Source organism: Salmo trutta, unplaced genomic scaffold, assembly GCF_901001165.1.
Source record: "Salmo trutta unplaced genomic scaffold, fSalTru1.1, whole genome shotgun sequence".
Lineage (NCBI taxonomy): Eukaryota > Metazoa > Chordata > Actinopteri > Salmoniformes > Salmonidae > Salmo > Salmo trutta.
In genome coordinates this window covers 2,565-26,937 of record NW_021823025.1, presented here as the reverse complement: position 1 = coordinate 26,937, position 24,373 = coordinate 2,565, and the positions used below count along the sequence as shown (strand labels likewise).

The following is a 24,373-nucleotide window of genomic DNA, read 5'->3' as shown; positions in this document are numbered from 1 at the left end:
CCTAAATATCACCGACTTTACTGAATGTCAAATGCTTCAACCATTCATTTAATTGGTTTATTATGCAAACTGTATACTTGGCAGAAATCATCATGCATGTCTACTTGCAAAGCTGACATGTTCAGACATCCGATGAGAGAAATAATGAGATGGAATGGAAGAGAGATGTAGAATCACTAGTCCTGGTTCAACCAGTCCATTACAATCACCATTACAGGCCCATTACAATCACCATTACAGGCCCATTACAATCACCATTACAGGATATTTTGTTGAAGAATACAATTTTTTTGGAGCTTATGTATTAATGTTTTCCAGTATTCATCCACTCCCTCTACGAATCCCTAATGCTCTCTGAGGTAACTGAATAGTGATTTCCATCTGGTATTTATGCATCCGTGTGTGTTTGTGTTTGTTCAGTTATGACCCAAACAGCTACAAATGGTTGAATGTGACTTCCTTTTCCCAGTTCCCACAACCCCCCACTACACTTCTCTTGCACATCATCCCAACCTCGATTCCTAAAAGGGCCTTCATGTGTCCCTTGGTTTCCACTGCAGCCAATATCCCCCGGCCTACATTGGTTCAATTTGTTTCTTCCCCTTTGTCTGCATTGGTGCCGGTGTTAACCCTCTATGCAGATTATAGTGGTGATGGAACTCTCTTTCTAATTTACACACCCTTCAAGACATTATTGTCTTATTGAACCAATCGTATTGATAAAGATAATGAACTCTTGATTAGGACTTAAGGGGAAAAAACATCACAGTTCGACACAGCATGCGAACACACACACACCCACACACACACACAAACACACACACACAACACACACACACACACACACACACACCACACACACACACACCCACACACACACACACACACACTTTCATTGCCTCTTAGTTTTTAATAACCTAGTAATAACCTAGCAATAATATTTAACACCATTATCTGGGACAGTTACTACTAAAATCCCAATTCAACCCCTGGTATTCCCACAGAGAGAGTGGACTACATAATGGACTACTACAATATCCCAATTCAACCCCTGGTATTCCCACAGAGAGAGTGTGACTACATAATGTGACTACTACAATATCCCAATTCAACCCCTGGTATTCCCACAGAGAGAGGGACTGCATAATGTGACTACTACAAATCCCAATTCAACCCCTGGTATTCCCACAGAGAGAGTGGACTACATAATGTGACTACTACAATATCCCAATTCAACCCCTGGTATTCCCACAGAGAGAGTGGACTACATATGTGACTACTACAATATCCCAATTCAACCCCTGGGTATTTCACAGAGAGAGTGGACTACATAATGTGACTACTCCTGAATATACATGGAGGAACTGTATAGTAATTGATTTAGCTTCACATCTTATTCTGCTCTACTGCATGTGGGGAACAGTCATAAGTGGTAGTTGTTGTTGTGGTAATTGTCTCAGGGGGTTTAAACTGCTATTCTTGACCCATGAGTACATGAGACTGGGTGACCAGAGGAGAGGCATTCACAGCAGAGGACTCTGTTGTTCCTGTGTGGGTGGAAAAGAGAGGGGGGAGGGAGAAAACAGTGTGAAGGGGGGATGGAGGGAGAGGAGAGATGACCAGTTAAGTGTTTCCTATGTGCCTGAAGGCTGGGACAGATTGATAACACTCTGGTGATGAAGTGGACATTGCCATCGTGGGTGTGTGTGTTCCTGTGTGGTGTTCCTGTGTGTGAACGTGTGTTCTGCACAAGTCCCTATCTCTCGTTCTTATGAAACCCTCACACAGAGCACACAGGGGTGACGTTAGAAAACCCAGAGCTGTCTCATCTGAGGCCAACAGCAAACCCTTTAAACCCAGGTTTTTTACAACACACTAAGACCTGCTCTCACATAAAACACATCCAAAGTGTTACGGAAGGAGATTGATAAATCATGGTCTAAACAGCATTCATATCCTCTAAAGAACAATTGTTCATTAAAATATGCATTCGTTTGATTATGTGAATGGAAATACAATTCCTGACGGGGTTTACTGATAAAAATGAATGAAGATTATTGTAATCTATGGAGAAGGTCTTTCATTCAGAGGACTGGATGTGACAGGGCTATTGTGATGGAAATCAATGGGATGTGGTGAGAGGAAAGAAAAGACAGGGAATCTCCTTAGTGATTATGCTCCTCCCTCCTTCCCTCTCTCTTCCCCTCCCTCCCTCCCTCCCTCCCTCCCTCCCTCCCTCCTCCCTCCCTCCAGGCCCACATGACGAGGCAGTCCGTGTATGTCTGCGGGAGCGGGGCCAGGAGGTGCTGGTGCTCCAGAGAGTGTCGTCACAGCGGCCAGCCCCCTCTGCATCGGCCAGGGGAGGGGGGAGACCAGAGGGGGACAGGAGGTAAGCCTCTCTGTCTCTCCGCTTTTACCCCTCCCTCTCACTCTCTCTCTTTCCGCCCTCCTTCTAGTCGTTCTCCTCCTCAGTCTCCACACACACACACACACACACACACACACACACACACACACACACACATACACTTCTAAACACAGGCGGCGTGTGCTTGCATTGCAGCTCACAGCACACAGATGGATGGAGCTAGCGTGTGTGTGTGAGAGAGAGTGAGTAAGCCGGGAGTGAGCCGTAGCTGGCTGACTGGCTCTGACTGGCTGTGTAGACACAGGGGAGAGTGTCACCGTCTCAGGCTGGGTGTGGAGAACTGTCTCTGGGGTAGGGAGACCACAGGACCAGGGTTCTCCCAGGGCTCTATAGCAGCTGCAGCAGGGGACAGCTAGGCGGATGGGCCAATGGGTGGCTGAGGGAAGGCATGCAGCAGTAACCACGGCAACAGTGGTACCGGCTGTAAGGGGCACAGGGACATGCTGAGGATGGGCACTCGGCCGCGGCCACCCCGGACCTGCGGCAGCGGGAGGAGGGCAGGCAGCTGGCAGCGGTGGCTCTGGTGGAGCAGGAGGAGGATGAGGAGGAAGACTCAGAGGAAGGCAGCAGTGGAAGCGGGGGCAGTGACAGCGCCAGCTGGGCAGAGGAAGGGGCCAAGGCCACCAAAGTCCCCACCTTCGATGTTCCCTACTTCCGCTACATAGACGAGGAGGAGTCAGAGGGAGAGGGGGATGGAGGGAGGTGTGGAGCAGCAGTCGCTCTCTGTCCTCCATCGAGGACGACTCGTCCAGTGACAGTGTTGTCTCTGACAGGTACGTGGTGGTGTCAGGGACCCCAGAGAAGATCCTAGAACACCTGCTGTCTGTCCTGAGGCTGGACAACCACCGTGATGACCAGGAGAGCACACAGCAGACTAAGGAGTCAGGTCAGTCACTTACCCCCCCAAATCAATATTCTTGGCCTCTGGCTACTACTTTTAATCTATGTTAATCTATGTTAATCTATGCTAAATTATGTGAATATTTTTAAAGAGGCGTGAGAGAGATAGAGAGACTGTTCATATTTTATTGTATATTTCACTTTTGTTTATTATCTATTTCACTTGCTTTGGCAATGTAAACATATGTTTCCCATGCCAATAAAGCCCCTTAAATTGAAGAGAGAGAGAGAGAGAGAGAGAGAGAGAGAGAGAGAGAGAGAGAGAGAAGTGTCTCTTACTAAGAGGGATAGATGTATGACTATGTATGGTGATGAGGAAATAGGGTGATAGAGAAAGAAGAGAGAGATAGATTGAGAGAGATAAAGTGAGAGATGCAGGCTGCTTCTGGGAGAGTGATATATAGAGCGTGTGGTAAATGGGAGAAGGAGGTGGGAGGCTGATATATAGAGCAGTGGGAGATGAAAGAAGGGAGATGGGAGACTGATACATAGAGCAGTGGGAAATGGGAGAAGGGAGAAGGGAGAAGGGAGGCTGATATATAGAGCAGTGGGAAATGGGAGATGGGAGGCTGATATATAGAGCAGTGGGAAATGGGGATGGGAGGCTGATATATAGAGCAGTGGGAGATGGGAGAAGGGAGAAGGGAGTCTGATATATAGAGAGAGGGGAGATGACAGAAGAGAGGCTGATATATAGAGCAGTGGGAGATGGGAGAAGGGGAGATGGGAGGCTGATATATATAGAGCAGTGGGAGATGGGAGAAGGGAGATGGGAGGCTGATATATAGAGCAGTGGGAGATGGGAGAAGGGAGAAGGGAGTCTGATATATAGAGCGGTGGAGATGGGAGAAGGGAGACTGATATATAGAGAGAGATGGGAGAGGAGAAGGGAGGCTGATATATAGAGCAGTGGGAGAAGGGAGAAGGGAGGCTGATATATAGAGCGGTGGGAGATGGGAGAAGGGAGAAGGGAGGCTGATATATAGAGCAGTGGGAGATGGGAGAAGGGAGGCTGATATATAGAGCGGTGGGAGATGGGAGAAGGGAGAAGGGAGGCTGATATATAGAGTAGTGGGAGATGGGAGAAGGGAGGGAGCTGATATAGAGCGGTGGGAGATGGGAGAAGGGAGAAGGGAGGCTGATATATAGAGCAGTGGGAGATGGGAGAAGGGAGGCTGATATATAGAGCAGTGGGGAAGGAGAAGGGAGGCTGATATATAGAGCAGTGGAGAAGGGAGAAGGGAGGCTGATATATAGAGCGGTGGGAGTGGGAGATGGGAGAAGGGAGGGAGAAGGGAGGCTGATATATAGAGCAGTGGGAATGGGAGAAGGGAGGCTGATATATAGAGCAGTGGGAGAAGGGAGAAGGGAGGCTGATATATAGAGCAGTGGAGTGGGAGAGGGAGAAGGGAGAAGGGAGGCTGATATATAGAGCAGTGGGAGATGACAGAAGGGAGAAGGGAGGCTGATATATAGAGCAGTGGGAGATGACAGAAGGGAGGCTGATATTAGAGCAGTGGGAGATGGGAGAAGGGAGGCTGATATATAGAGCAGTGGGAGATGACAGAAGGGAGGTGATATATAGAGCAGTGGGAAGGGAGAAGGGAGGCTGATATATAGAGCAGTGGGAGATGACAGAAGGGAGGCTGATATATAGAGCAGTGGGAGATGGGAGAAGGGAGAAGGGAGGCTGATATATAGAGCAGTGGGAGATGGGAGAAGGGAGGCTGATATATAGAGCAGTGGGAGATGGGAGAAGGGAGGCTGATATATAGAGCAGTGGGAGATGACAGAAGGGAGGCTGATATATAGAGCAGTGGGAGATGGGAGAAGGGAGAAGGGAGGCTGATATATAGAGCAGTGGGAGATGGGAGAAGGGAGGCTGATATATAGAGCAGTGGGAGATGGGAGAAGGGAGAAGGGAGGCTGATATAGAGCAGTGGGAGATGGGAGAGGAGAAGAGGCTGATATATAGAGCAGTGGGAGAAGGGAGAAGGGAGGCTGATATATAGAGCAGTGGGAGAGACAGAAGGGAGGCTGATATATAGAGCAGTGGGAGATGGGAGAAGGGAGAAGGGAGGGCTATATAGAGCAGTGGGAGATGGGAGAAGGGAGGCTGATATAGAGCAGTGGGAGATGGGAGAAGGGAGGCTGATATATAGAGCAGTGGGAGATGGGAGAAGGGAGAAGGGAGGCTGATATATAGAGCAGTGGGAGATGGGAGAAGGGAGGCTGATATATAGAGCAGTGGGAGATGGGAGAAGGGAGGCTGATATACAGAGCAGTGGGAGAAGGGAGAAGGGAGGCTGATATATAGAGCAGTGGGAGAAGGGAGGCTGATATATAGAGCAGTGGGAGATGAGAGAACGCTGAAGGGAGGCTGATATACAGAGCAGTGGGAGATGGGAGAAGGAAGAAGGGAGGCTGATATACAGAGCAGTGGGAGATGGGAGAAGGGAGGCTGATATATAGAGCAGTGGGAGATGGGAGAAGGGAGGCTGATATATAGAGCAGTGGGAGATGGGAGAAGGGAGGCTGATATATAGAGCAGTGGGAGATGACAGAACGGAGGCTGATATATAGAGCAGTGGGAGATGGGAGAAGGGAGAAGGGAGGCTGATATATAGAGCAGTGGGAGAACGCGGAAGGGAGGATGATATACAGAGCAGTGGGAGATGGGAGAAGGAAGAAGGGAGGCTGTTATAAAGAGCAGTGGGAGATGGGAGAAGGAAGAAGGGAGGCTGATATATGGAGCAGTGGGAGAAGGGAGATAGGAGGCTGATATATAGAGCAGAGGGAGATGGGAGAAGGATGCAGCCGGTCCAATATGAGTTCCCTGTCAGGCTGCCTGCTCCATGCCTTGCTCCTGCCAGACCACATCATTGCTCATTCTGATGAGTAAGTGTGTGTTTGTGGCGTCACTGAACTTATCTGAACACTTAGACCTTCTCTCGAGGTCACGAGAATCACGAGCAAATGCAGGAAGCAGTGTAGAGGACGTATCAGGAAATTGTGATTTTTGGGTCAATTTGATGTTCAGATCGGTGTTCTATTAGCAGGGGATAGGGACTCAGCTCTGTACGTCCCAATGAGACACTGATCGCCTGTCAAAGATCCTTCATACAGTAACTCCAGAGTCCATTCAGTCCTGGCTCCTCTAAACTAGTCATCACTCTCTCCTCTCCCTCCCTGTTTTCTCCCCCTACCCTCGCTCTCTCTCTGTTCATTCTGCAACCCTGCTAATGCTACTGTTGGGGCCCTGGGCGGCTCTCACTGCTCCCTCCAGAATAACAAGGGGGGGAGATCATACGGGATAATATGGAATCTCAGCTTCACTAAAAACCATGCAACTATAAAATATTGTCTCTACTAAACCTGTCATGAGGAGATGGTGATGTTCTGATGAGAAGTCATTAGCTTCACGCAGGCAGCCGGCCATGTGAAGACATATGGCTATGTTCCAAATGGTACCCTGTTCTCTAAGTAGTGCACTACTTAGGGAATAGGATGCCATTTAGGACGTCGTAGTCAATGTGTTGGGGGTTGATGATAAGCAGAGCTAATATAAATCTCCTCATATATAATTGATATCTCAATGAAGTGAAAAGAACAATCTTTAAATATAATATTCAAGCTGCTATAGCTGTTGAGGGTTAGTTCCCAGATACCCAGGCTAACCCAGACATTATAAAGAATGCAAAAGATATCTTTCTGCCAGAGAGCACTTCTTCTAAAGAACACCACAGGAATGTTTGAGGAAGATGTGATCACCATAAGCCGATAATGTAATGTACAGCTCTACACATCATTGTATTCTACTATATACTATATCCCAGTGTTATTCAAAGTCGGGGTCATGACCCTTAGTGGGGTCACGGGGGAACACCCCCCCCCCACCAAAAAAATGAACTGTTTTTTGGGGGGGAACAAAGAAATAAGAGTACAGATTACTGTATGGGACAATATACACATGTTTTTGAGAAAGATAATGACACTTAATTTTATTGAGTAAATGTATCTATTGGTTTCTTTTCATTTTGAAGATCATTTTTTAATGTAAAACCTAAATGTACCGATTTCAAGCTTGCGTCATTGGATTTGGGGTGGGGTCTCGATAAGTTACGGGATCCCAACTGAAACAGTTTGAATACCACTGCTCTTGTCAAATGTAGTACACTATAAAGGGAATAGGGTACCATGTGGGATGCAACCATCGCTCAGTGTTGGGTAGTGTTCGCACTTGCCTTCTCTCCCTGAGCCAAACCTCTGAGTGCTGCTATTGATTCCCCCTCAGCACAGATTCACTCATTACCAGAAAGTACACATCACAAAACAAAAAGTCCAACTGGAACATTGTGTTACCATCTACTTAACGAGAGAAGAGATTGTCAACAAAGAAGATTGATGTTTTGGTTTGAGGTCTGTCCTGTTCACTAACGAGCAGACTGATTCTTAACCCATAAGGCATTGCAATTCTGCTTCTGTGGAATGTGTCCAAAATGGCATCCTACTCCCTATAGTGCACTACTGTTGACCTGAGCTCTCTTTAAAAGTAGTGCACTACAAAAGGAATAGGGGAACATTTAGGACACACACATGGTAGGCCTACATTCTTTTTAATGTGTTATTTTAATAATCAGACCACTGCATTATGCACACGTTGTTGTATGTGATTCAATGCCTTCATTATGAATCTACAGTGGGGGAAAAAAGTATTTGATCCCCTGCTGATTTTGTACGTTTGCCCACTTACAAAGAAATGATCAGTCTATAATTATAATGGTAGGTTTATATGAACAGTGAGAGACAGAATAACAAAAAAATCCAGAAAAAAGCATGTCAAAAATGTTATAAAATGATTTTCATTTTAATGAGGGAAATAAGTATTTGACCCCTCTGCAAAACATGACTTAGTACTTGGTGGCAAAACCCTTGTTGGCAATCACAGAGTTCAGACGTTTCTTGTAGTTGGCCACCAGGTTTGCACACATCTCAGGAGGGATTTTGTCCCACTCCTCTTTGCAGATCTTCTCCAAGTCATTAAGGTTTCAAGGCTGACGTTTGGCAACTTGAACCTTCAGCTCCCTCCACAGATTTTCTATGGGATTAAGGTCTGGAGACTGGCTAGGCCACTCCAGGACCTTAATGTGCTTCTTCTTGAGCCACTCCTTTGTTGCCTTGGCCATGTGTTTTGGGTCATTGTCATGCTGGAATACCCATCCATGACCCATTTTCAATGCCCTGGCTGAGGGAAGGAGGTTCTCACCCAAGATTTGACAGTACATGGCCCCGTCAAATGATGCGGTGAAGTTGTCCTGTCCCCTTAGCAAAAAACACCACCAAAGCATAATGTTTCCACCTCCATGTTTGATGGTGGAGATGGTGTTCTTGGGGTCATAGGCAGCATTCCTCCAGCTCCATTTTGGTCTCATCTGACCACAACAATTTCACCAGTTGTCCTCTGAATCATTCAGATGTTCATTGGCAAACTTCAGACCGGCATGTATATGTATTCTTGAGCAGGGGGACCTTGCGTGCGCTGCAGGATTTCAGTCCTTCACTGCGTAGTGTGTTAATAATTGTTTTCTTGGTGACTATGGTCCCAGCTGCCTTGAGATCATTGACAAGTTCCTCCCGTGTAGTTCTGGGCTGATTCCTCACCATTCTCATGATCATTGCAACTCCACGAGGTGAGATCTTGCATAGAGCCCCAGGCCGAGGGAGATTGACAGTTCTTTTGTGTTTCTTCCATTTGCGAATAATCGCACCAAATGTTGTCACCTTCTCACCAAGCTGCTTGGCGATGGTCTTGTAGCCCATTCCAGCTTTGTGTAGGTCTACAATCTTGTCCCAGACATCCTTGGAGAGCTCTTTGGTCTTGGCAATGGTGGAGAGTTTGGAATCTGATTGATTGATTGCTTCTGTGGACAGGTGTCTTTTATACAGGTAACAAGCTGCGGTTAGGAGCACTCCCTTTAAGAGTGTGCTCCTAATCTCAGCTCGTTACCTGTATAAAAGACACCTGGGAGCCAGAAATCTTTCTGATTGAGAGGGGGTCAAATACTTATTTCCCTCATTAAAATGCAAATCAATTTATAACATTTTTAACATGCGTTTTTCTGGATTTTTTTGTTTCTTTGTCAGTGGGCAAACATACAAAATCAGCAGGGGATCAAATACTTTTTTCCCCCACTGTATGTAATTGCTCTATGGTGTATTGTCAGAGATGACTACTGGTATAATATCAGAGATGACTACTGGTGTATTGTCAGAGATGACTACTGGTATAATATCAGAGATGACTACTGGTATAATATCAGAGATGACTACTGGTGTATTATCAGAGATGACTACTGGTATAATATCAGAGATGACTACTGGTATAATATCAGAGATGACTACTGGTATAATATCAGAGATAACTACTGGTATAATATCAGAGATGACTACTGGTGTATTGTCAGAGATGACTACTGGTGTATTATCAGAGATGACTACTGGTGTATTATCAGAGATGACTACTGGTATAATATCAGAGATGACTACTGGTGTATTGTCAGAGATGACTACTGGTGTATTATCAGAGATGACTACTGGTATAATATCAGAGATGACTACTGGTGTATTGTCAGAGATGACTACTGGTATAATATCAGAGATGACTACTGGTATAATAGCAGAGATGACTACTTGTATAATATCAGAGATGACTACTTGTATAATATCAGAGATGACTACTGGTATAATATCAGAGATGACTACTGGTATAATATCAGAGATGACTACTGGTGTATTATCAGAGATGACTACTGGTATAATATCAGAGATGACTGCTGGTGTATTGTCAGAGATGACTACTGGTATAATATCAGAGATGACTACTGGTACATTATCAGAGATGACTGCTGGTGTATTGTCAGAGATGACTGCTGGTATAATATCAGAGATGACTACTGGTATAATATCAGAGATGACTACTGGTATAATATCAGAGATGACTACTGGTACATTATCAGAGATGACTGCTGGTGTATTGTCAGAGATGACTACTGGTGTATTATCAGAGATGACTACTGGTATAATATCAGAGATGACTACTGGTATAAATCAGAGATGACTACTGGTGTATTGACAGAGATGACTGCTGGTATAATATCAGAGATGACTACTGGTATTATCAGAGATGACTGCTGGTGTATTGTCAGAGATGACTACTGGTATAATTTCAGAGATGACTACTGGTATAATATCAGAGATGAATGCTTATTGAAATGCATAGCTGGGATGCTTGTTGTGTAATGGGAAAGTAAATCTGGTTTGACGTGAGTGTTTGGATGAAGTCATGGCTATTGTATGATAGATTTGCATGCACATGCTACAGTAATAATATAATAATCGCACACTTACAATTTGCCTTACATATTCATTCCACGTTAGCTTTCTCTTCCAAATAACTTTACTTGTAGGGAGAATATGAATAGATATCAATGCCCATAGTACATAGAGATATAGATGAATAACATCAATGTACAATTTCTCATGCAATTTGCATGCAAATCCATTTGCTTCTTTCTCTCCTTCCTTGATTAAGTGGAAGATATGGACTGTGTCCTCAACTAATCTCTCCCTGGTCAAGTTCTAGTGGTAGTAACAGGGGCTGTGGGCCTATCTGTGCTGTGTTCAGTGAAGTAAAGGCAGAACAGAGTCTGTGTCCCAAATGGCACCCTATACCCTATGTAGCGTACTACTTCTGACCAAAGCCCTATGGACACTGGTCAGAAGTAATGCACTATAAAGGGAAAAGGGTGCCATTTGGGACACAGAGAGATTGACTGACCGTTGGTTAATAGAATAGAGTCTATGTCCCCTGGCCATTCACTGATCCTGCAGACTGCTTCAGCATGAAAACAGTAAGGAGGAAGACCTGGGCTCTTATTGTAGTTAGCTGTGAGTAATCTTTATAATGTAAGAGATATTTCTAGCATGGCTAGACTTGCAAAATGATGGTAACTTTCCTAATATTCCTAGGAATTCTGCTTGGAGGATTCTGGACTTCCTGCTTCTATCCTCCTGAATCCAGGACCTTTCAAACTGGGATTTCAGGAAAACCTGAGAATTTTACAAGCCCAAGCATTGCTCAGCCCATAGCCTATTCTTTCATTTGCTGTGGTTTCCTAAAGCGTCTTAGGGCTAGGCCCCTTTTTTCTCCACATCCTGTCTGAATGACGTGCCCGAAGTAAACTGCCTGTAGCTCAGGCCCTGAAGCCAGGATATGCATATAATGTTCAAATAATGTAAGAGAATATAACACAATAGATATGGTAGGAGAAAATGTTGAACGAGTGGATTACTCAAATCGGTGGCACCAACTAAACAAACTTTTTGGGATATAAAGAAGGATTTTAACTAACAAAACAACACAACATGTTATAGCTGGGACCATTTGGATGACAGATCAGAGGAAGATTTTCAAAAAGTAACTGAACATTTAATTGTTATTTGTGAATGTATGAAACCTGTGCCTGTGGAAAGATATTTTGATGTGTGGTGCCATCCTCAAACAATCGCATGGCATGTTTTCGCTGTAATAGTTACTGTAAATAGGACAGTGCAGTTAGATTAATGTCACGATTGTCTAGGACCAGTAGATATGTGAAATCAGGAGCAGGAGACAGAGGGCCGGAGCAACTGAGTTTTAATAATAAATACAAGACGCAATAGCCGTTGGGCACAGGGCGCGTGGCGAAGTCCGCCAGGAGAAAACACTTTTCCCAAAACAAATAAGCGCACTGGAAAACAAACAGCGCGCGGGGCGCAGCCCGGCAATATAATGTCTACTTAATCGGATATAATTACAACTGTCCTGAGTGAACAAATGAACAATCCCGCACGAGAACCCAACTGAAAATACACACTAAATAACCCCCACTAATGACAAACACAAAACAGGTGCGGGATAGACAGACAAAACCAAAAGACACAGAAACAACGATCGGTGGCAGCTAATAGGCCGGCGACGACGACCGGCGAGCGCCGCCCGACCGAGGGGGGCGCCACCTTCGTTAGATACTGTGACAATTAACAAGAATTTAAGCTTTCAGCCGATATAAGACATTTATATGTACATAAATGTTTAAAATCCATAATATTTATGATAATTTATTTGAATTGCGCGCTCTCCAGTTTCACCGCTAGCGGGACTCCTATTTCTAACATTGCAGGATTACAGTAGTTATTGCCGTTGGACCTCACCAGCCATACGAGTTGGATTTTCTCTTTTTAATGTAATATTTTTTGTACAAGCAGGGAGACTCATTTCAGGATGTCATGGTACTATTGTAGCCATCTTCTCATCGAAGATAACTTGCCCTGGTTCAAATCCAGGCTTTATCACAACTGGCCGTGATTGGGAGACCCATAGGGCGGCGCACAATTGGCCCAGTGTCGTCTGGGTTTCACCGGTGTAGGCCGTCAATGTAAATAAGAATTAGTTCTTAACTGACTTGCCCAGTTAAACAAAGGTTACAAAAGAAAATAGAGTGTTTTTACGGATACTCCTCAGACTGGGGTCAGTTCAGGGTTATCTGGAATGAACAGACACAAGAGATTTAATGTCGTACCAGCAGCACAAGAGGTGTGTATGTGGTATGTTTCTCTTTTTAATGTAATATTATTTGTATAAGCAGGGAGACTCATTTCAGGATGTCATGGTACTATTGACCTAAATATGCCACTAGAGCAGAGTGCTTCATACTGTAGAGAAGTACATGATGGGAAGCAGAACCTGCTAATGAGCTAAGCATCTTGCAGAGTCTAGCCCCATCCCATAATTAAATATTCATTGGCTGGTTTAGGCATCCTATTCCCTATAGTGCAACTGTTTTGGCCAGGTGCCAATTAAGACGCAATAGTTTTATTAACTCATAGAAGACGGCTTGGCCTGCTCAGTGGATAGTAGTGTTTATTATGGATACTGCTGGCCCATCCTACAGCTCAGTGGATAGTAGTGTTTATTATGTATACTGCTGGCCCATCCTACAGCTCAGTGGGTAGTAGTGTTTATTATGGATACTGCTGGCCCATCCTACAGCTCAGTGGATAGTAGTGTTTATTATGTATACTACTGGCCCATCCTACAGCTCAGTGGATAGTAGTGTTAATTATGGATACTGCTGGCCCATCCTACAGCTCAGTGGATAGTAGTGTTTATTATGGATACTGCTGGTCCATCCTACAGCTCAGTGGATAGTAGTGTTTATTATGGATACTGCTGGCCCATCCTACAGCTCAGTGGATAGTAGTGTTTTTATGGATACTGCTGGCCCATCCTACAGCTCAGTGGATAGTAGTGTTTATTATGGATACTGCTGGCCCATCCTACAGCTCAGTGTATAGTAGAGTTTATTATGGATACTGCTGGCCCATCCTACAGCTCGGGGATAGTAGTGTTTATTATGGATACTGCTGGCCCATCCTACAGCTCAGTGGATAGTAGTGTTTATTATGGATACTGCTGGCCCATCCTACAGCTCAGTGGATAGTAGTGTTATAATGGATACTGCTGGCCCATCCTACAGCTCAGTGGATAGTAGTGTTTATGGATACTGCTGGCCCATCCTACAGCTCAGTGGATAGTACTGTTTATTATGGATACTGCTGGCCCATCCTACAGCTCAGTGGATATAGTGTTTATTATGGATACTGCTGGCCCATCCTACAGCTCAGTGGATATTAGTGTTTATTATGGATACTGCTGGCCCATCCTACAGCTCAGTGGATAGTAGTGTTTATTATGGATACTGCTGGCCCATCCTACAGCTCAGTGGAGTAGTATTTATTATGTATACTGCTGGCCCATCCTACAGCTCAGTGGATAGTAGTATTTATTATGATACTGCTGGCCCATCCTACAGCTCAGTGGATAGTAGTGTTTATTATGGATACTGCTGGCCCATCCTACAGCTCAGTGGATAGTAGTGTTTATATGGATACTGCTGGCCCATCCTACAGCTCAGTGGATAGTAGTGTTTATTATGGATACTGCTGGTCCATCCTACAGCTCAGTGGATAGTATGTTTATTATGGATACTGCTGGCCCATCCTACAGCTCAGTGGATAGTAGTGTTTATTATGGATTGCTGGCCCATCCTACAGCTCAGTGGATAGTAGTGTTTATTATGGATACTGCTGGCCCATCCTACAGCTCAGTGGATAGTAGTGTTTATTATGGATACTGCTGGCCCATCCTACAGCTCAGTGGATAGTAGTGTTTATTATGGATACTGCTGGCCCATCCTACAGCTCAGTGGATAGTAGTGTTTATTATGGATACTGCTGGCCCATCCTACAGCTCAGTGGATAGTAGTTTTATTATGGATACTGCTGGCCCATCCTACAGCTCAGTGGATAGTAGTGTTTATTATGGATACTGCTGGCCCATCCTACAGCTCAGTGGAAGTAGTGTTTATTATGGATACTGCTGGCCCATCTTCAGCTCAGTGGATAGTAGTGTTTATTATGGATACTGCTGGCCCATCCTACAGCTCAGTGGATAGTAGTGTTTATTATGGATACTGCTGGCCCATCCTACAGCTCAGTGGATAGTAGTGTTATTATGGATACTGCTGGCCCATCCTACAGCTCAGTGGATAGTAGTGTTTATTATGGATACTGCTGGTCCATCCTACAGCTCAGTGGATAGTAGTGTTTATTATGGATACTGCTGCCCATCCTACAGCTCAGTGGATACTAGTGTTTATTATGGATACTGCTGGCCCATCCTACAGCTCAGTGGATAGTAGTGTTTATTATGGATACTGCTGGCCCATCCTACAGCTCAGTGGATAGTATGTTTATTATGGATACTGCTGGCCCATCCTACAGCTCAGTGGATAGTAGTGTTTATTATGGATACTGCTGGCCCATCCTACAGCTCAGTGGATAGTAGTATTTATTACGTATACTGCTGGCCCATCCTACAGCTCAGTAGATAGTAGTATTTATTATGTATACTGCTGGCCCATCCTACAGCTCAGTGGATAGTAGTATTTATTATGTATACTGCTGGCCCATCCTACAGCTCAGTGGATAGTAGTGTTTATTATGGATACTGCTGGCCCATCCTACAGCTCAGTGGATAGTAGTGTTTATTATGGATACTGCTGGCCCATCCTACAGCTCAGTGGATAGTAGTGTTATTATGGATACTGCTGGCCCATCCTACAGCTCAGTGGATAGTAGTATTTATTATGTATACTGCTGGCCCATCCTACAGCTCAGTGGATAGTAGAATTTATTATGTATACTCCTGGCCCATCCTACAGCTCAGTGGATAGTAGTATTTATTATGTATACTGCTGGCCCATCCTACAGCTCAGTGGATAGTGTTTATTATGGATACTGCTGGCCCATCCTACAGCTCAGTGGATAGTAGTGTTTATTATGGATACTGCTGCTCAGACGGGTCAGGTCAGTGGATAGTAGTGTTTATTATGGATACTGCTCAGACGGGTCAGGTCAGTGGATAGTAGTGTTTATTATGGATACTGCTCAGACGGGTCAGGTCAGTGGATAGTAGTGTTTATTATGGATACTGCTCAGACGGGTCAGGTCAATGGATAGTAGTATTTATTATGTATACTGCTGGCCCATCCTACAGCTCAGTGGATAGTAGTGTTTATTATGGATACTGCTCAGACGGGTCAGGTCAGTGGATAGTAGTGTTTATTATGGATACTGCTCAGACGGGTCAGGTCAGTGGATAGTAGTATTTATTATGTATACTGCTGGCCCATCCTACAGCTCAGTGGATAGTAGTGTTTATTATGGATACTGCTGGCCCATCCTACAGCTCAGTGGATATTAGTGTTTATTATGGATACTGCTGGCCCATCCTACAGCTCAGTGGATAGTAGTGTTTATTATGGATACTGCTGGCCCATCCTACAGCTCAGTGGATATTAGTGTTTATTATGGATTCTGCTGGTCCATCCTACAACTCAGTGGGTATTAGTATTTATTATGGATACTGCTGGCCCATTCTACAGCTCAGTGGATAGTAGTGTTTATTATGGATACTGCTGGCCCATTCTTCAGCTCAGTGGATAGTAGTGTTTATTATGGATACTGCTGGCCCATCCTACAGCTCAGTGGATAGTAGTGTTTATTATGGATACTGCTGGCCCATCCTACAGCTCAGTGGATAGTAGTGTTTATTATGGATACTGCTGGCCCATCCTTCAGCTCAGTGGATAGTAGTGTTTATTATGGATACTGCTGGTCCATCCTACAGCTCAGTGGATAGTAGTGTTTATTATGGATACTGCTGGCCCATCCTACAGCTCAGTGGATACTAGTGTTTATTATGGATACTGCTGGTCCATCCTACAGCACAGTGGATAGTAGTGTTTATTATGGATACTGCTGGTCCATCCTACAGCTCAGTGGATAGTAATGTTTATTATGGATACTGCTGGCCCATCCTACAGCTCAGTGGATAGTAGTGTTTATTATGGATACTGCTGGCCCATCCTACAGCTCAGTGCATAGTAGTATTTATTACCTATACTGCTGGCCCATCCTACAGCTCAGTGGATAGTAGTATTTATTACGTATACTGCTGGCCCATCCTACAGCTCAGTGGATAGTAGTGTTTATTATGGATACTGCTGGTCCATCCTACAGCTCAGTGGATAGTAGTGTTTATTATGGATACTGCTGGCCCATCCTACAGCTCAGTGGATAGTAGTGTTTATTATGGATACTGCTGGCCCATCCTACAGCTCAGTGGATAGTAGTTTATTATGGATACTGCTGGCCCATCCTACAGCTCAGTGGATATTAGTGTTTATTATGGATACTGCTGGCCCATCCTACAGCTCAGTGGATATTAGTGTTTATTATGGATACTGCTGGCCCATCCTACAACTCAGTGGGTATTAGTTTTTATTATGGATACTGCTGGCCCATCCTACAGCTCAGTGGATAGTAGTGTTTATTATGGATACTGCTGGCCCATCCTACAGCTCAGTGGATAGTAGTGTTTATTATGGATACTGCTGGCCCATCTACAGCTCAGTGGATAGTAGTGTTTATTATGGATACTGCTGGCCCATCCTACAGCTCAGTGGATAGTAGTGTTTATTATGGATACTGCTGGCCCATCCTACAGACTCAGTGGATAGTAGTGTTTATTATGGATACTGCTGCCCATCCTACAGCTCAGTGGATACTAGTGTTTATTATGGATACTGCTGGCCCATCCTACAGCAGTGGATAGTAGTGTTTATTATGGATACTGCTGACCCATCCTACAGCTCAGTGGATACTAGTGTTTATTATGGATACTGCTGGCCCATCCTACAGCTCAGTGGATAGTAGTGTTTATTATGGATACTGCTGGCCCATTCTTCAGCTCAGTGGATAGTAGTGTTTATTATGGATACTGCTGGCCCATCCTACAGCTCAGTGGATAGTAGTGTTTATTATGGATACTGCTGGCCCATCCTACAGCTCAGTGGATAGTAGTGTTTATTATGGATACTGCTCTGACGGGTCAGGTCAGTGGATAGTTGTGTTTATTATGGATACTGCTCTGACGGGTCAGGTCAGTGGATAGTGGTGTTTATTATGGATGCTGCTCAGACGGGTCAGGTCAGTGGATAGTAGTGTTTATTATGGATACTGCTCAGACGGGTCAGGTCAGTGGATAGTAGTGTTTATTATAGATGCTGCTCAGACGGGTCAGGTCAGGGATAGTAGTGTTTATTATGGATACTGCTCAGACGGGTCAGGTCAGTGGATAGTAGTGTTATTATGGATACTGCTCAGACGGGTCAGGTCAGTGGATAGTAGTGTTTATTATGGATACTGCTCTGACGGGTCAGGTCATTGGATAGTAGTGTTTATTATGGATACTGCTCAGACGGGTCAGGTCAGTGGATAGTAGTGTTTATTATGGATACAGCTCAGACGAGTCAGGTCAGTGGATAGTAGTGTTTATTATGGATACTGCTCAGACGGGTCAGGTCAGTGGATAGTAGTGTTTATTATGGATACTGCTCAGACGGGTCAGGTCAGGGTTATCTGGAAAGAACAGGCACAAGAGATTTAATTTAATGTCATTTTATTCACAACTGTACAAGAGGTGTCTGTGTGTGGTGTGTGTGTGCATTAGCTTATGTGGGTGTGTGTGTTGTGGTGTGTGTGTGTGTGTGTGTGTGGTGTGTGTGTGTGTGTGTGTTGTGGGTGTGTGTGTGTGTGTGGTGTGTTGGGTGTGTGTGGTGTGTGTGTGGTGTGTTCTTGCACATCATACAAGATGTGTCTGGGTCTTGGGAGTTGTCTGCTGTAGTAGCCAGTACCAGTATGCAGTGTTTTAGTGTGTGTGTTGAATGTAGCTCTGTGGGCATCCTCATAAAGAGCTGAGTGACTGATGTGTCTACAGCTGTATGCTGTGCTGTGGATTAACATAATGACGTGAGGGTGGGAGTAGTGTTCTGTGGAGCTGAACGCAGCACACAAAGCCCTGGGAAGTAAGTGTGAAATTAAAGGGGAGAATGTACAATACTGGGCTGTGAGGCACACTTACACAGAGCTGAGGAGGGAAGACATTCTGACTAATAGGATTTGAACAGCTTGTCTTTACTCTGTGGCCTGGCGGCATGGCACCCTTTCTGGAAACACACACACATGCTCACAGGCATGCACAGACACACACACACTCACAGGCATGCACAGACACACACGCACTCACAAGCATGCACAGACACACACACACTGACATGCATGCACAGACACACACGCACTCACAGGCATGCACAGACACACACAGACACACACACACTGACATGCATGCACAGACACACACACACACACACTCACAGGCATGCACAGACAAACTCACACAGGCTCACAAGCATATGCACCGACACACACACACTCACAGGCATGCACAAACACACACACACTCACAGGCACGGGCACTCTCCTTCCTCTCAATGACTTGCATAACTTGGACGATCAGTTCTGGCCCTGCACGACACAGAATGTCAACCCACCCCAAGCTTTTGGACTTCCAAATGTCTTCTTCTCCTGTTTCCTACGTAATAATAGTTTCCGGGATGCTCAAGACATAAGTATGCAGTTACAAACAAACAACAAACCTCTTAATGCCACTGACAAACACAGCAAATAATCACTGACTAGTTCTCTGATGAGATCCCTTGAAATTCCTCTCAAATGGAACGGTTTATTTTCACAATGGTGCACTTTCACCAAAGAAACACACAACAAATTATTTTTTTTAAACTAAAATGAATAGATTTTCCAGCTGAGTTGGTATATTCACATGGACAAATCTGTTGATTAGATGATCCTCACCTGAACCCACGTTCAAAGACCTTGTTAAGAATGAAATCAAAGCCAATATCTAGGAATGACATGTCCTGTAACCTTGAGATGTCTGCACACAAGGACACAGCGACGTCAATGGTGCTTGAAAACACATTAAAGCAATGGGTTAAGGCTAAGCAAACATCAGATTGCCACAACAAATAGAATTTGATTTAGAGCATCGACTTCACCGGCGGTTAGAGAGTCAAGCAGCAGGTTGACACCGTATTGCCTTATCTTCCCTGGTACTTCCTGTAGCAGACAGAACAGCCCAGTAACGTCAGGCTACAGGGGAAGGAGAAAGTCATTGGACATAGCTTAAGTATCCAGGGAGCAAATGAAAATGGAACAATCATCATTGGAAAGCGTGTGAGTCATTACCTGAGTAACTTAGAATAACGATGAGTCGACTAGGTCAGGACCAGTAGAAAGATCAACTCACACACATTCAGATCCCCTCTCAATCTCTCTCTCTGTCAACCTGTGTTCCATTCCTGTGTTCATTAATTAACATTCTCATTTCCAAAGTCTATAAGCTGTGTCTCAAATAGGACCCAATTCCCTAGATGGGCCCTGGTCAAAAGTGGAACACAAGGGAATAAGTTGCCATTTGGGACGGGCTCTATATGTGTTCCAGTCATTTTCACATTGAACGAGGATCTTTCACTGATTGTTAGGAGTCATTACTTTCCCTGGTTGAGACCTGTCACCCTTATCTAATTAAAATCCTTTTCCCTTAATGATTTCTTTAAGCCAATGTGCTTTTGCATATTGCTATCACAACACTTAGACATTGTGTAGGGGATAAATATTCATAAATTCTCAATGTGTATTAATATTTTCAAATTTTACTTTTTTTCCCCACAATGCATTGGGGTTGCCAGATTGGTCCTTATTTTGTGTCCGTCCACAGGTTTGCTAATACGTTTACACATTGCTCAATGAAGAAATTAATTTCAATAGACATTACTTTCAATAATTTCAATAGTGTAGTGATTGAAAAACTCCATGGTGTTCTTCCAGGTCACTACTAAATGAGCTGGACACAGTATGAACAAAGAGAGGCTGTAGGTGGAAGGAGAGCTGGACACAGTGGGAACACAGAGAGGCTGTAGGTGGAGCAGAGAGCTGGACACAGTGTGAACACAGAGAGGATGGAGGTGGAAGGAGAGCTGGATACAGTGTGAACATAGAGAGGCTGTAGGTGGAGCAGAGAGCTGGACACAGTGGGAACATAGAGAGGCTGTAGGTGGAGCAGAGAGAGCTGGACACAGTGTGAACATAGAGAGGCTGTAGGGGAGCAGAGAGCTGGACACAGTGGGAACATAGAGAGGCTGTAGGTGGAAGGAGAGCTGGACACAGTGTGAACATAGAGAGGCTGTAGGTGGAGCAGAGAGCTGGACACAGTGGGAACATAGAGAGGCTGTAGGTGGAGCAGAGAGCTGGACACAGTGGGAACATAGAGAGGAAGTAGGTGGAGCAGAGAGCTGGACACAGTGGGAACTTAGAGAGGCTGTAGGTGGAAGGAGAGCTGGACACAGTGGGAACATAGAGAGGCTGTAGGTGGAGCAGAGAGCTGGACACAGTATGACATAAAGAGGCTGTAGGTGGAGCAGAGAGCTGGACACAGTATGAACATAGAGAGGCTGTAGGTGGAAGGAGAGCTGGACACAGTGGGAACATAGAGAGGCTGTAGGTGGAGCAGAGAGCTGGACACAGTGGGAACATAGAGAGGCTGTAGGTGGAGGAGAGCTGGACACAGTGGGAACATAGAGAGGCTGTAGGTGGAGCAGAGAGCTGGACACAGTGGGAACATAGAGAGGCTGTAGGTGGAAGGAGAGCTGGACACAGTGGGAACATAGAGAGGCTGTAGGTGGAAGGAGAGCTGGACACAGTGGGAACATAGAGAGGCTGTAGGTGGAGCAGAGAGCTGGACACAGTGGGAACATAGAGAGGCTGTAGGTGGAAGGAGAGCTGGACACAGTGTGAACATAGAGAGGCTGTAGGTGGAAGGAGAGCTGGACACAGTGGGAACACAGAGAGGCTGTAGGTGGAAGGAGAGCTGGACACAGTGGGAACACAGAGAGGCTGTAGGTGGAGCAGAGCAGGACACAGTGGAACAGAGAGGCTGTAGGTGGAAGGAGAGCTGGACACAGTGTGAACACAGAGAGGCTGTAGGTGGAAGGAGAGCTGGACACAGTGGGAACATAGAGAGGCTGTAGGTGGAGCAGAGAGCTGGACACAGTGGGAAGATAGAGAGGCTGTAGGTGGAGCAGAGAGCTGGTACAGTGTGAACACAGAGAGGCTGTAGGTGGAGCAAGAGCTGGACACAGTGTGAACACAGAGAGGCTGTAGGTGGAAGGAGAGCTGGACACAGTGTGAACACAGAGAGGCTGTAGGTGGAAGGAGAGCTGGACACAGTGGGAACATAGAGAGGCTGTAGGTGGAGCAGAGAGCTGGACACAGTGGGAAGATAGAGAGGCTGTAGGTGGAGCAGAGAGCTGGATACAGTGTGAACACAGAGAGGCTGTAGGTGGATGGAGAGCTTGACACAGTGGGAACATAGAGAGGCTGTAGGTGGAGCAGAGAGCTGGACACAGTGTGAACACAGAGAGGCTGTAGGTGGAGCAGAGAGCTGGACACAGTGTGAACACAGAGAGGCTGTAGGTGGAGGGAGAGCTGGATGGCGTTGGAGCCAACCGTAACAGGCGGTGGGAGGAGTTTAGATTCATATAGGAAAAGATCAACGTTACAAAAGAGGTCAGAGGGTGGAATTCACTTTTCAGAGATCATTTAAAAATAAAGATATATTGATGAGCACATTTTTGGATGGTCTGCATCTTAGAAGAAACCTACTGATACTTGAAGGTAGCTTTAATGATCATACAAGCTTTACATTTAAAATGTTTAATAAATGTATTCAATTCATTCAATTCTATCCAATTACATTGGATTTGAATAAGTTTTAGCAGTGGTGTAAACTACTTAAGTAAAAATACTTAAAAGTAATTCTTTAGTTGTTTTTTGAGTATCTGTAATTTACTATTTACATATTTTATACTTTTACATTCCTAAAGAAAATAATATAATTTTTACTCCATACATTTAGCTTGACACCCAAAATTACTCGTTACATTTTGACAGGAAAATTGTCCAATTCACATACTTACCAAGAGAATATCCCTGGTCATCCCTACTGCCTCTGATCTGGCAGTCTCACTAAACACAAATGCTTCGTTTGTAAATTATGTCTGAGTGTTGAAGTGTACCCCTGGCTATTTGTTCTGTCTGGTTTGCTTAATATAAGGAATTTGAAATTATTTATACTTTTACTTTTGATACTTAAGTACATTTTAGCAATTCCATTTATTTTGACTCTTAAGTATATTTAAAACCAAATACTTTTAGCCTTTTACTCAACTAGTATTTTACTGGGTGACTTTCACTTTTACTTGAGTCATTTCTATGAAGGTGTCTTTACTTTTACTTAAGTATTACTATTGAGTACTTTTCCACTACTGAGTTTTAGCCAGTTCTATTGGATGCTGTTGTAAATTATGTGTTTCCTGTTTTACAGAGCCCCTCCTGGATGACTTCCTGCTGACATACCTGGTGTTCATGTCAACCAGTGATCTGTGTCAAGCTCTTCTGGGACAATATCCTTCTACTTCAGGCTGTGGTGGTCACCTCTAGAATATAGTACACCACCCTTACTTCTAGACTACAGTAAACAACCCTTACCTCTAGACTACAGTATACAACCCTTATCTCTAGACTAGAGTATACAACCCTTACCTCAAGACTACAGTAAACAACCCTTACCTCTAGACTACAGTAAACAACCCTTACCTCTAGACTACAGTATATCACCCTTACCTCTAGACTACAGTAAACAACCCTTACCTCTAGACTACAGTATATCACCCTTACCTCTAGATAACAGTATACCACCCTTACCTCTAGACTACAGTAAACAACCCTTACCTCTAGACTACAATATACAACCCTTATCTCTAGACTACAGTATATCACCCTTACCTCTAGACTACAGTATACCACCCTTACCTCTAGACTACAGTATATCACCCTTACCTCTAGACTACAGTATATCACCCTTACCTCTAGACTACAGTATATCACCCTTACCTCTAGACTACAGTATATCACCCTTACCTCTAGACTACAGTATATCACCCTTACCTCTAGACTACAGTATATCACCCTTACCTCTAGATTACAGTATATCACCCTTACCTCTAGACTACAGTATCACCCTTATCTCTAGACACCAGTATATCACCCTTACCTCTAGACTACAGTACACCACCCTTACCTCTAGACTACAATACAACCCTTACCTCTAGACTACAGTATACCACCCTTACCTCTAGACTACAATATACACCCTTATCTCTAGACTACAGTATACAACCCTTACCTCTAGACTACAGTAAACAACCCTTACCTCTAGACTACAGTATCACCCTTACCTCTAGACTATAGTACACCACCCTTACCTCTAGACTACAGTAAACACCCTTACCTCTACCCTACAATATACAACCCTTATCTCTAGACTACAGTATATCACCCTTACCTCTAGACTACAGTACACCACCCTTACCTCTAGACTACAGTAAACAACCCTTACCTCTA

At 44.6% G+C, this 24,373-nt stretch overlaps 1 protein-coding gene across 1 annotated transcript; it reads left to right on the top strand.

Annotated features, from left to right (window-relative positions):
• Positions 1 to 2,125: 2,125 nt before the first annotated feature.
• Positions 2,126 to 23,415, top strand: LOC115188260 (rap guanine nucleotide exchange factor 5-like). Its single transcript, XM_029747107.1, has 4 exons — positions 2,126 to 2,135; positions 2,254 to 2,389; positions 3,202 to 3,314; positions 23,295 to 23,415. Exons 1-4 carry the CDS (start codon positions 2,126 to 2,128, stop codon positions 23,408 to 23,410), a joined length of 375 nt encoding a protein of 124 aa, XP_029602967.1. The 3' UTR covers positions 23,411 to 23,415.
• The last annotated feature ends 958 nt before the right edge of the window (positions 23,416 to 24,373 follow it).